The sequence below is a fragment of the Diceros bicornis genome, chromosome X (genome assembly GCF_020826845.1).
Source record: "Diceros bicornis minor isolate mBicDic1 chromosome X, mDicBic1.mat.cur, whole genome shotgun sequence".
NCBI lineage: Eukaryota > Metazoa > Chordata > Mammalia > Perissodactyla > Rhinocerotidae > Diceros > Diceros bicornis.
Window position 1 is genome coordinate 68660578 of NC_080781.1, and position 12742 is coordinate 68673319.

General features: G+C 43.5%; 1 protein-coding gene across 1 annotated transcript; it reads right to left on the reverse strand.

Moving 5' to 3' along the window:
* Positions 1-5873: 5873 nt before the first annotated feature.
* Positions 5874-8137, reverse strand: MAGEE2 (MAGE family member E2). The gene has a single exon (XM_058535234.1). The coding sequence runs from the start codon at positions 7969-7971 to the stop codon at positions 6400-6402; it is 1572 nt and encodes a 523-aa protein (XP_058391217.1). The 5' UTR covers positions 7972-8137; the 3' UTR covers positions 5874-6399.
* Positions 8138-12742: the final 4605 nt, after the last annotated feature.

A 12742-nucleotide genomic window follows, 5' to 3' on the forward strand; every position in this document is an offset into this window, starting at 1 on the left:
TTTCCAGGGGACCCCCAGAGAGCCTCCAAGCTCAGAAAGACATTGTGTCTGTGGTATAAGGACTGGAGTGGAACAGCTGCACCAGACTTCATGTAACTCCACCCTTCCTCCCCAAGAGGGAGAGATTGGCAGCAGAGGCAAGCTGAGAGTCTCTCTGAACATAATACCTGCTAAAGATTAGCACACAGACATGAGTTTTAAAGCACACACAAAAATTCACCACCATTAGATACTGAGCAGACCCAACAAATGGCAGAATTTACAACTAAAGAAATGAGCAATAAAAGATAAATATGAAAAGGAATTAAAAATAAGACTTCTTAAAATATTTAAAGAGGGCCGGCCCCGTGGGGCAAGCTGTTAAGTGCACACACTCCGCTGCGGCGGCCTGGGGTTCGCCAGTTCAGATCCTGGGCGCGCACCGACGCACTGCTTGTAGAGCCATGCTGTGGCGGCGTCCCATATAAAGTAGAGGAAGATGGGCACAGATGTTAGCTCAGGGCCAATCTTTCTCAGCAAAAAGAGGAGGATCGGCATCAGATGTTAGCTCAGTGCTGATCTTCCTCACACACAAAAAAAAAGAATTAAAAAAAAGGGGGCTGACCTCTTGGTGTAGCCGTTAAGTGTGTGCGCTCCACTGCTGGCAGCCCGGGTTCAGATCCCGGGCGCGCACCGATGCGTCACTTGTCAGGACATGCTGTGGCGGCGTCCCATATAAAGTGGAGGAAGATAGGCAGAGATGTTAGCGCAGGGCCAGTATTCCTCAGCAAAAAGAGGAGGATAGGCATGGATGTTAGCTGAGGGCTGATCTTCCTCACAAAAATAAATAAATAAATAAAAATTTTAAAAAAAGTTTTAAAGAGACGAAAAAGGGACTGGAACCCATAAGAAAAGAAAAGGGTCCTTATTTTTTAAAAAATAAGGTATATTTGAAAAAGAAACAATTCGAAATTCCAGAAATGAAAAACGTATGCATTGAAATAAAAACCTTAATAGCTTGGTCATATAGTTGACCAGACTTCAAAGCCAAATAGAGAGTTGGAACACAGATAAGGTGGGGGCCACATCTGATTCATCCCTGTGCCCCAGTGTCTAATATAACAAGGCCAGCATACATATCAGGTATTCATCAATTGCTTATTAAACTGAACTTGGTAGGTGGCCTCCAGACAAGCCTGACATCCAGAGGCTCTTCCAGTGTAGATGAGTCTCAGGGGCGAGGAAAGCTTTAGGTGAAACTACCTGAGGATTGGGATGAACTGGGTCTGGCTCCTTGTGGGTGGGATTGGCAATGAAGGCCATCTATACCAGAGGCTTTGGCCCTGCCATTGACCTCAGGGGCCAGTTTGCTTCCTGTCAGAGCTGGTGATTGACTTGTCTTCACTTAGCATGTCTCTGGTTACTACTGTCCTTCTTCCCTGTTAGGAACTATGAGGATGTCCATGAGCATATTTGTGTGAAGGAGACATTATCTAAATGGTTAACAGTTGTGCCAAACCTCCCTCTCCTTACTTCTTCCCTCCTAGGCCTTGCAACCCTCACCCCCTAATCCAGAGACAGGAGAGCAGCCCTGTGTGCAACTAGCTCTCCACACCAGGCTTCCACAGTTGGATCTCAGAGTGGTCTCCTTCACCATTTGGAATAATGAACATTTTCTCCCAGGACAGCAGTCCTCTTTGTCTTGAAGAACGAGAGCAATACAAGCTGGGGCCATCCTAGGGCACCCTATTGCCTGCAGCCCTCACCAGCAGGGAAGCTTCTCTGAGCTGAGGTCCAAGCAGGTTGAGGTTTCAGAGCAGAGGGCAGCTTCAGAAGCAATGACCATTCTTGTGCCCTTCCTTTCTTCATCCTCCTTCTCTTCTATATTTCAAGGGAAGTAGACACTCAGAAGACAGAGACCCTACCCTGACCAGTCCATGCCAAACCAAGTGCTCTCAGGAAAAAGGCAATTTGAGACAGGCTGCTCAGACCTTAGGCTTCAGCTCCCAACTTCCTTCCTCACCCTGCCTCCTTATCAGGGAACTCATCCTTACTCTTTGGAACTCCCTGAGTGGTATATAAAGCAGGTGATTCCTTGTAGTCCACTGAGGTCTTCTTAAAGAGACCACCCATAAGCTCCTAGAAAAGTGTCTTGTAGATGGGTGTCTGCAAAGAATGTATTATTAATGCAGCTAAACCTCACTAACTCATAACTACCTGGGGCTAATATTTACCAAAGAAAACAAATATTATTAATTATAAGAACCCAGTATTCATTTGAACTCAGCTACCAAGGTGTTGACAAGTAGCAGTCTTAAAATCAGCAGTGTAGGATGGAAATAATGCTAGACTAAGATACAATTGGCCGGGGTTATAGTTCTGACATTATCAAATAGTAAATATGTGACCCAGGGCTTTTCTATCAATTTCTTGAAAACAGCTTTAAGTGGTCTAGAAAGAGATGTTTAGTAACCTGCCCAAGGTCACACAGCTAGGAAGAGACAGAGCCAGCATTGTCCAGATCCAGAGTTCATAACCATTCTGATATACTGTCCACCTCTTATCATGTGCTTAGTGAATTCATATGGGGACTAGAATAAAAATGTCTCAGGAAGCAGGGCCCACTCTGATAATTCCTTTCCAACTTTATTTGCAACTAGCCTCAAACCCCACCTGCAAAGAATTCCTTAAGACATTGCTGAGTACTCAATGAGGGGAAAGAAAACCTCTGTTGAGTGAGAAATCTCACTGTCTGGAGATCCCCTCTAGGAAGGGAGGAGATTGTGCAGTCCTTGTCTGAACCTGAAGGGTGCTTACAGGCTAGCGTAGATTGTTGGTGTCAGAGGGTTTAGGGGCAGCAATCTTGGGGCTGGGAGGATCGCCTTGAAGTCCACATTTGCCAGTCCAGCTCAGCTTTTCATTGGATTGTAGTGTTTATTTGTGATGGCTTGAGAGAGTGTACAGAAGCTGACAGAGAGAAAGGCAGGAAAAGCCTTCTCTAACCAACCATATTCTCCAAAAGAGGGCACTCCTGAGCCTCAGCAACTGAAAATGAATGTATTCTCAACATTTTCTCCTCAGGAAGGATCCCAATCATAGATCAAAGAAGACTCTAAATGGCATTGTATATACAGGTTGATGAACCCATATATAACCAATACTCATTCTGCAAGCCCCAACTTGGCTAAAACTTCAATATTTGGTGGGTATTGATGGCCCAAAGAGTCTGCAAATGAACTCAGAATGTACCATTTGCACCATTCAAATTAATTCACACAGATAAGAAGGATATTTGGTCCACTGTTCTAAAGGCTTAACGGTGATTGTACATTTGAGTAATTCATGCAGCATCCTTTGTAGGTCTTGTTTACCAGATACCCACTTCCACCCCTAAGTGTTTCTCCTAGGGAGTGGTGATTCTAATTTGGTGCGTGAAGAAAGGAGAGTAGCCAAGCCTCCCATGGCCTTCAAAGGAATAGCTGTAGTCAAAGAGAGACTACACCCTTTCCCTCACCATAGGCATGTGCTCTGCCCAAGTCTCATCTTTGTCAATTCTAGGAAACTTCATGAGGTATCTGTGACACTGGGGCTATTTACCACTTCTGTTTTTGCATCTTGAGCTCCCCTGGGCAAGGCAGGAGCTCTGTCAGGTCATTGTTCTTTCAGTATTGCAAAAAACATTGCCGAACACTTCTGGAGGTCCAGAAATTGTGATGTTTGACTCTCCCTGGGTGAAAGCCAGCAGGTAAAGCTGGAGGCTTGCAGGAAGAGGGCAAACTGGGGAAGATTCATAGGACAGAGTAAGGAGATTGAACAGAAATGCATATTCTATACCTAGATAGTTCTCATGAAGCCCAAGAGATGGAACAAGGAAGAGCCTGGAGAAATTTCAGCCTCACTTTCACCCTCCTTTAGAGGGCTATGGTCTTGCCCTTCCCATCCTGGCATTAAAGCCCCTTCTTGTATTTCTTGAGAGTCAACAAATTCGAGTGAGAACATAGCACAAGCTGGAGGGGGCCTCTGATGCACTGCACTAGAAAGAGTGTGAATCGTAGCCAGAGGCAGTCTTAGACTCCAATTCCAGCTCTCATTGACTGGCTATGTGACCTTGGGCATATTACTTAAGCCTCAGTTTCCTATAGTGTCAAGTGGGACTATGAAAACGCTTCTTGGAGACCTGGTGGAAAGATTAGAGCTAACGGAGGTGAAGAACCCAGCATAGTGCCTGGCACAAATTTAATACTAAAAAAGTTGGCAGCTTTACCTTATTGTTGTTCCAGATGCTACACCTTCCCTTTGGCAAGTTGCTCTCTACTGGTGCGCCGAGAAGAGCTGATGTGCTTGAGGATCCAGAAATTGCACTAATCCAAAAAATCAGAGCAAGAAAAACCTGGCACCTTAATCTCTTGCCCCTCCTCCCCTGCCCCACAAGCATGCACACATTAAGGGTTGAAGGAGGTTGGAGAGGCTCTCAGTTTAGTGCATAGGCAGGACCCTGCCTCAAGTCCCCGATTTTGAGCTGGCTCCTCTCCTGCCACACAACTCCATCCCCATCCCATTTTCCAGAACCCCTTTAGCTCAGGCTCTCCAGTTACTCATTTTCTTGTCACCGGAAATCCCGCCCTTAGCGTTCAGTTTTCCTCGCAATGCTGCGACAGGGGAGATCACTGAGACATAGTGGGGGCTGTGTCTCCCGGGCAACCGCGGAGTGCACCTGCGCAGTGGCTTCCCCAAGCAGGCAGCTCTAATTTGCGTTCTGCACAGCGACGGGACTTGGGGGCCAAAAGGGTATATCTCCCCTCGTCCTGTCCCCTCCTCCGGCGAGACGACTGTGTCGTTCTGTTCCTGAAGCTGACGAAAATGTGAGGAAAGTCTTCTAACTCTCCCATATGGTAGGAGGTGGAAGTTGGGGGTAGTCCCTAGTGATTAAATAGGTGAAAGGGCAGAAATCTTGTGGGTGCCAGGAGGTAAGGAAGCATAAAACCTACACCACTGGTAGGCAGCTGCCCCCACCTCCCACCCCTGGTCATAGATGACTTTCCATATAATATCCATTACTGAGCCAGGGCTCCCTTACAGGAATTGTTACTTGCCGGCTCTCTAAGGAAGACTTGGGGAGACCTGCGAGCAGGGTTAGAAGATGCGAGAGGAATCAGGATGAAGAGAGCCAAAATACTCTCACCTTAACAGCTTGGGTGCAGAAATAAACTGCGCTGGCCGAGGCTGCTTTGCAGAGAGCTTCTCCAGGTGGATTGTTTGGTCTGACCCAAGATCCAAGACCAGCTGCCTTCAAGAGAACCATTGTTGATTCCTAAGACCCAGTCTCTAAGGATATGGGCCTTTGTTATCTCTGCCACAGGCTTCTCTCTCCCACTCCCCCACTTGAGCTCACCATTGTTTTTCTGCGCTACTTTTAAATCCCCTGAAGGCGTTTTACATACTGCCCTGACCTCCTTCCCTCTCCCTAGCCTCAGGTCTCACAATAGAAGTCACTAAAAGATACCTTGTCCCCAGCCCTCCATACCACCTCATCCTCCCCTACCACCACCCCTGACCACTCCTCCACTCATCCTTTGCTTGACAGCCCTGACCCTTCCCCAGCCCTTCTTGTACCCCATTACCTTCTCCACCGTCCCCTCCCAGTACCTAAAGTTTAGTCAGGAGTTACTCCTCTGGACTCTGAAAGCACTCTGGACTCTATTATACCACTTGCCACAGCAACAATTCAATTGCTGGTTTATTTCCACGGCCCCTCCCCTTTAAGCCTTGGGACTCAGCTGGGTCTTCTTCACCCTTATATTCCCAGCACAAAGCACTGTGCTCAGAGCATGGCATGTGCTTAATATATGTTTGCTGAATAAGAGTGCTTAAGCATGGGGTCTAACTCATTATGCTTTTATTTTTCACTACACTCTAGAACAGCAAAGTAAATACAGTTAAATACCAGTCTTTTTGTTTTTGTTTTACACAACAGTAGACACAAAGAGAGGGCATTCACAGATCAGTGATTTTGTGTTTGTTTTTGTTGTGTGTGTGTTGTTACTGTTGTTACTTAACTCCTGTACCAGACCATTTTACTCATTATTTCAAACAGTTAAGGAACAACTTTATATTCTCTTCCACATCATAGAAAGATGTAAATATTACCAATACATTTTACACAGCTATTTGAACTTTTATACTGAAACAAGACAGGGATGGCAAATGAGCAATTTCATTTATAAATACTGATTACGAACCTAATTCAGGGGTATATTAAGAGGAAAGAAATATTATTAGAAATGAAACACAAATAGTAAGCACAATGTGTACTTCCCACCCTAACCCTGCCTGACTTCTGATTTAGGGCCCCAGTACCCATTTACCCAGGGCCCCTTTAACTGATGCCATCCAACTGAAGTGATACATTTTCCCCAGACTTCACATGGGGCCAAAGAAGAACATGGCAGTTGCCTCAGATCTGGCTCTGGCCTCCTCATCTTCAACAGCCTCCCTATATTGCTCTGGCCAGTCCTGTGGTCGCTTTCTGTAGACCCTGGCCATGTACTCCAAGGCTTTCATTTTGGTGGTTTCAAGGTGAGCTCGAGGACCCCATAGAAGCTCATATTCAACTGGATTAGAGTAGGACAGTGGCCTGCATTCCAAGTAGCGCTGTCTCATAAGCTTGCAGGTGATGGCATGCTTTCTCCCTACATCCACACCAAATCTCCGAAGCAAGTTCCAGACATTGGCCTCTTTGACACGGTTGCCCATCAGGAAGATCAAACCCAGGATTGGCATCACATATTCTTGAGTGGGTCTCCCCAGGCTTTCTAGCATCATTTGCTCTTCTTCTGATTCTGGTTGCTGGACAAGGAGGTAGATGTGCTCACTGGTATCAACCTCAATCAGAGAGAACCCATAGAACAGATCAAGGATTAGAGTAGCTCGACTAAGGATATTTGGGAACACATCCTCAAATTCTTTGCCAGTGTGAGCCAATAGCTCATCCTGATGTATAGGCAGCAACTCCTCAGTGACATTAATGGTCAACTGGACCAAATCATTTGCCTTATCATTCATAGTGTCCTCTGACCAGAACTCCAAGCCAGCAGCCTGGCTTCTTTCTTTGGCCTTGTCAGCTTCCAGGGCCTTGTTATATTCTTCTGGCCAGCTCCAGGGTTCTTCATCATGGGCCTCTGCCACGAACTTCAGGGCTTCCATCTTTGTGATTTCCCTGTGGGCTCTAGAGCCCCACAAGAACTCAAATTCGAGGGGATTAGTGCCATACACTGGCCAGTACTCCAAGAACCGCATGCGCACAAAGTCAGTAGTGAGGAGGTTCCTTGTGTTCCCAAAGAGGTTGTTGATCCTCTGGGGCTCATCCAACACGTCAACTTTTAGTAGCAGGTCCCAAATGGAGGCCTCTCTTGCCCGGTTGCCATTCAGGAGAATGTGGCCTAGGACCAGGGCCAGGAGACCTGCCCTTTGCATATCCAGGGATTCTGCTATCCGATCAGTGGTCTGGAGACCCCGTTTGCTGATTAGGTTGTAGGTGTCAGCCTGGGGATCAAGAACCCTCAGGTTCAACCCAAAGACCTGATCCAGGTGGGCTGAGGCTCGTCTGAGGATCTCAGGAAACTGATCTGAGTATTCTCTGAGGAACTCCAGCATCTCTGTCTGCTGGATAGATCCCTCGGTTTGGCTTTTCATGCGCATGAAATTCACCAAAGCAATCGACCTGTCTTCTAAAGGGTCGTGGACCCTGAGCGCCCCCAAGCGTCGGGACTGCTCGTCTATAAGGACCTCGAGGTCATTCGGGTCCTGCGTAGCCTGGGAAGCGCTGGCACCCTGAGTGTCGACTGGCGTTTGATGGCCTTGGGGGGCATCGGGAACTAGCATGGAGGTGGGGGGCCTGGAGGCCTTAGTAGCCCGCATCTCACCCCAGCCATCGCTGTAATCTGCAATGGTCTCTGAGCTGCTGTGGCGCGCATTCTGGCTTACCAGAGACATAGTTCCAGGAGACAGGAGCGAAAACGGGGAGGTCAGCGATCTGTCGAAGAGAGGATAGTAGATGTGTCGGCGCCTCGGCACAAAGCCAAAGCCAGAGACCCGGGAGTTGGGTGGATCAGGAGTGAGAGCTGGTGAGAGGAGCAATCTTTCGTCACAAATACCAGCTAGTAATGACCGCAAGCCTCAGAGCGTTTAGCTTTGCCGCAGCCTACGCAGGCGCAGTCAGGTTCTGTGACGTGGTGACCACGCCCCGCTCCCAGTCCCCTACTCCTGCCCCCTACCTCTGCGAGGCAGGCGAGGCTGGTTGAAGTGATTGCTGCTGGACTCAAACTTGTTGGAGAAGAGAATTCAAGAAAGGGGATAACAGAGGTAAAGCAAAGGGGGCGAGAGATGGGGGATGTTCAATGACGCTCCACACTCCGCTTGAAGTTTTTCTGTGAGGTATAAAGCACCAGGCTAATAGGCAGTAGAGGATTCAGAGAGGAGGAGAAGGATACTAATGATGAGAATTATTTTACGGATTCATTAATTCATCCACCCATTCAACAGGTATTTCTTGAGTACATGCCACATGCCAGGCACAGTGCTAGGTACTAGGGGTACACCAGAGGACGAACATAATGATTATCCTTTTCTATGTGTAGCTTACACTCTGGGGTAGTCTCAAACAATGGTAATAATAATGAGAGCTAACCCTTATGGAGCACTTACTATGTACTAGGCACTGTTTCTGGGACTTTCACTTTACCCATATTAAATCACTCAATCCTAGCTATGAGGTAGCTACTCTTAATGGTCCTCATTTTACAGATGAGGAAACTGGGTCAGAGAAGTGAATTTACCTGTCCAAAGTCAGGTAGCAACAAGTAGAAGAAACCGGTATTTGAACCCAGGTCTGTCAGAGTCTCAAGCATAAGTACTTTCTCTCACACTATCTGCCCTTCAAAGAATGTTTAGCTCTATTTGTTAAAAATGACTCTTACATAAAGTAGATGAAAATAAGTGCTCTAATGGAGTGTCAATTAACATATGGTACAAACACAGAAGAAGGAGTAAGCAATGAATTACAGCTTAGGCTGAGGTGTCTTTGATGGGGGGCACATGCCTTTAAGTGATGAATCGATGGGGGGCACATACCTTTAAGTGATGAATAGGATGGGAAGCATTTATAAGGGCACTCCTGGTTGAGGCATCAGCATCAGAAAAGGTCCAGAGGGGTGAAAGTACAAAATAAGTTTGTATAACAGCTGGTCACCCAGGGTGGCTAGAGCCAAAGTGCACTTGGATGAGTGGGAGATGAGGATGAAAGTGGTGAGACAGGAATGATTGGATTTCCTGTTTCTTTATTTAGCAGTATATCAGAACTGATTGGAGCCCCACAAGGTGGGAACAGGAACATCAAAATAGGGCCTGGTTATTCAGAAGGTTGGTCATGTGTTTGGGGAGGCATAAACCAAATGCTTTGACCAGGAAGAGGAGTCAGCTGCTTTTTTTTTCTGGGAGTGCTACCAAAATCATTGGGCTAAATCCTAGCCCTCAATCATCAAGGTATGCAGTGGGATATTGGAAAGGAGAAAAAACTTACATAGAGTTGCCATCTGCAGCCACAATTTAAATCCTTCCTTATATTCTTGATGGTAATGAATACCATTACATTCAGTTGTCTTGTGCCCTGGAATTCCTTCAGAGGGCACTGCCTTCATATGTGGGGGCCAGACACTTACCTCTGATGTATTCTACATCCCAGGTGCTTTCTGACAGTAGCGAAGCAGACGTTCAGGACCATGGATTTGGCCAAACTGGGTTAAAGAGATCAATGTTTATGCAAATGAATGTGCGTATTCTACAAGGTAGAAATGTGCAGTTTGTGTGCTGATTGTATCTTAGGAGAATCTTGTGAAAAGCAACACCATCTTCTGAGCTGCTACAAAGATGTAATTGAAATCAGATCTAATAGGATCCCTCACCCTGGTCTTTTCCTTTCCCCAGAAGGGCTCCATGTTCCTTGTCTAGACAGGTGCTGCCCAGGGGTAGATTCAGAGAGGATTTTTAATTCTCCAGTCATAAAAGAAAACAGATATATATTTTTTTCCTGAAATCCAGCTCACATTTAGTCTTGAGTTTACCTTCTATATCCCTCCATCTAATAAAAACAACATTGGATGGCAACATCTTACCTCTGAGATGACATCTTGATCCCACTTCACAGCATTCAAGTCCTTCACAAACTGGTCCCTACCTGGCTCTCCATCTTCATCTTTATCCCCCAGCACATCCTTCCATGAACTCTGCTCCCTAACCACATTGAGTTACACTCCTGGTCTCAGCCATTTCTATTCTAGTGGTCTGCAAACAGTTCTAGTTATTGCTAAATTAAAAATGAATGAGCTGTGCCTGTGACTGTGACATATGGCATGTTTCCCACTCTGCTTAAGGTTGTAATTAGTATTTGGGTGGTGAACATGATGTAATCTATGCAGAAATAGAAGTATAATGATGTACACCTGAAGTTTATACAATGTTATAAACCAATATTACTGCAATAGACAAAAAAAATAAAAGAATAAAATAAAAAAGAGTGAATGTAAAAAGATGTAATATAAAAAACTTACCATTTTGAACTTCTTTTGATACTTTGTGACTTCCTTTTTGCATTTTAAAAACGTGAATATCTTTCCTTACAATTGTTTATCTTCATCATAATTTTAATAAATTATTTTTACTTTATAATAAAGTGCTTTTACTGAGATGTAACATATAAAGTGCACAAATCATGAATGTAGAACTTGATAAATTATGATAGATTTAACATGCCATATGACCACCATGCCAATCAAGAAATAGAACATTGCTAGCATTTCAGAGGCTCCCATGACACTTCCCCCCATCTCTCCCCTCACATTTATCCCAAGAGGAAACCCTATTCAGACATCAAGCATCATAGATTAGTTTTGCTGGTTTCTGAGCTTTGTATAATATCAATGGAATTATACAGTATGTACTCATTTGTAGCTCTCTTTTTCCAATAAAAACCCACATCTTATTTATCCATGTTGTATATAGTGGTATTTGTTCATTTTCATTATTGTACAGTTTACCATTGTATGAATGTACTACAACTTATTCTGTCAACTGTTGATGGACATTTACCTTATTTCCAGTTTGTGGTTATTACAAATAATGATGCTCTGGATGTTCTTGTGCCTGTCTTTGGTTCACAGGTATATTTATGTTGGAAATAAATCTATAAATGGAATTGCTAGATCATAAATGTGTGTTTTCAGTTTTCATAGATCTTTCCAGAGGATTTTTCAAAATTGTTACACCAATTTACACTCCCACCAGTACTGTATAAGAGTTCCTATTGCTCTATATTCTTGTCTACACTTGGTATTATCAGTCTGTTTAAGTGTAGGCATTCTAGTGGGTATGTTGTGGTATATCATTGTGGTGTTTTTTTTTTTTTTTCTTTACTCTTATTTAACATTTTTTTTTGTTTTTACTACTTTTAAAACAAGACTTGTCATTTGTTTTTCTAGGCCAAAGGACATTAAAGGCAGAAAATTAAGAAGGATGGGAGATGCTAGAAGTCAGCTAGAAGACAACAGCAAGAAGTGATAGTTGGTAGACACTCAGAGGGAAGGAGATGGAAACACTGTTAAAAGCTGGAATTAGAATTAAAATACTATAACTGTGTTAGAGCATTCAGCACAAGATCAGAAAGTCCTAGATGTCCTAATTGTCCTCAATTTTTTCAATGCACAGTACAATCATTAAAGACCTAGAATTATCAAGAAAAGTTAACTTGGGCTTAAGAAAACAGATATATATTACAGAATTATTAATCCAGAAAATACATAACATTTTTTAAAAAGGGTTAGTACTTGAAGGAAGAATTCAATTACATAGAAAATTCACATATGTAAAATCTCATTCCTGGATAATGCTGTATGGATATAACATTGTGGTAACTATAGCCAAATTTTTAATAATATTTATATCCTTATATCTAAAATTGTAATGATCACTCAATTCATTTTTTAAACAATAATATTTTACTCAGAGTCAAATAACAAGACCTGATTATTATTAAGTTGGAAGATATAAGAACATGTAAAATATTTTTTAAAAATTGTTCATGTTCCCATCAACCAGTGACATTTACTGTTAGTATTTTCATATATGTTCTTCCAAGTCTTCTCTTTTTTCCTGACTTTTTATTGAAATATAACATTTCTGTAGAAAAGTTTATAAATTATAAGTATACAGATCAATTAATTCTCACAAATTGGACATATTTGTGTAACCAGCAACCAGTTAACAAACAGAATATTACCAGCAATTGGAAGCCCCTCTTGCACCTTCTTCCACTAATTAGAACACTCTCTGCCCCAAGGGTACACACCGTCCTAAGTTTTAACACCATAGAATCATTCTGCCTATTTTTGAATTCTATGTAATTGGAATCATGCAGTATAATTATTTTTGTCTCTAGCTTCTTTCACTCAGTATATTTGTGAGATTTGTTCCTATTATTGCTTGTAGCTGTTATTCATTTTCTTTACAGAATATTATTCTATTTTGTGAACATATCAGAATGTTTTTTTTTTTTTTAATCCATTATACTGTTTATGGGCATTTGGGTAGTTTCCAGTTTTTGGAATAACTAGTGCTGGTATGAATATTCTAGTACATGTCTTTTCATGGACTTTTGCCTGCATTTCCATTGGGTACCTAGGAATGCCATTTATTGCTGGATCATAGGTTACGT

Coding starts and splice junctions, on each gene's coding strand:
- MAGEE2 (XM_058535234.1), bottom strand. CDS start 7,971: ATGTCTCTGGTAAGCCAGAATGCGCGCCACAGCAGCTCAGAGACCATT.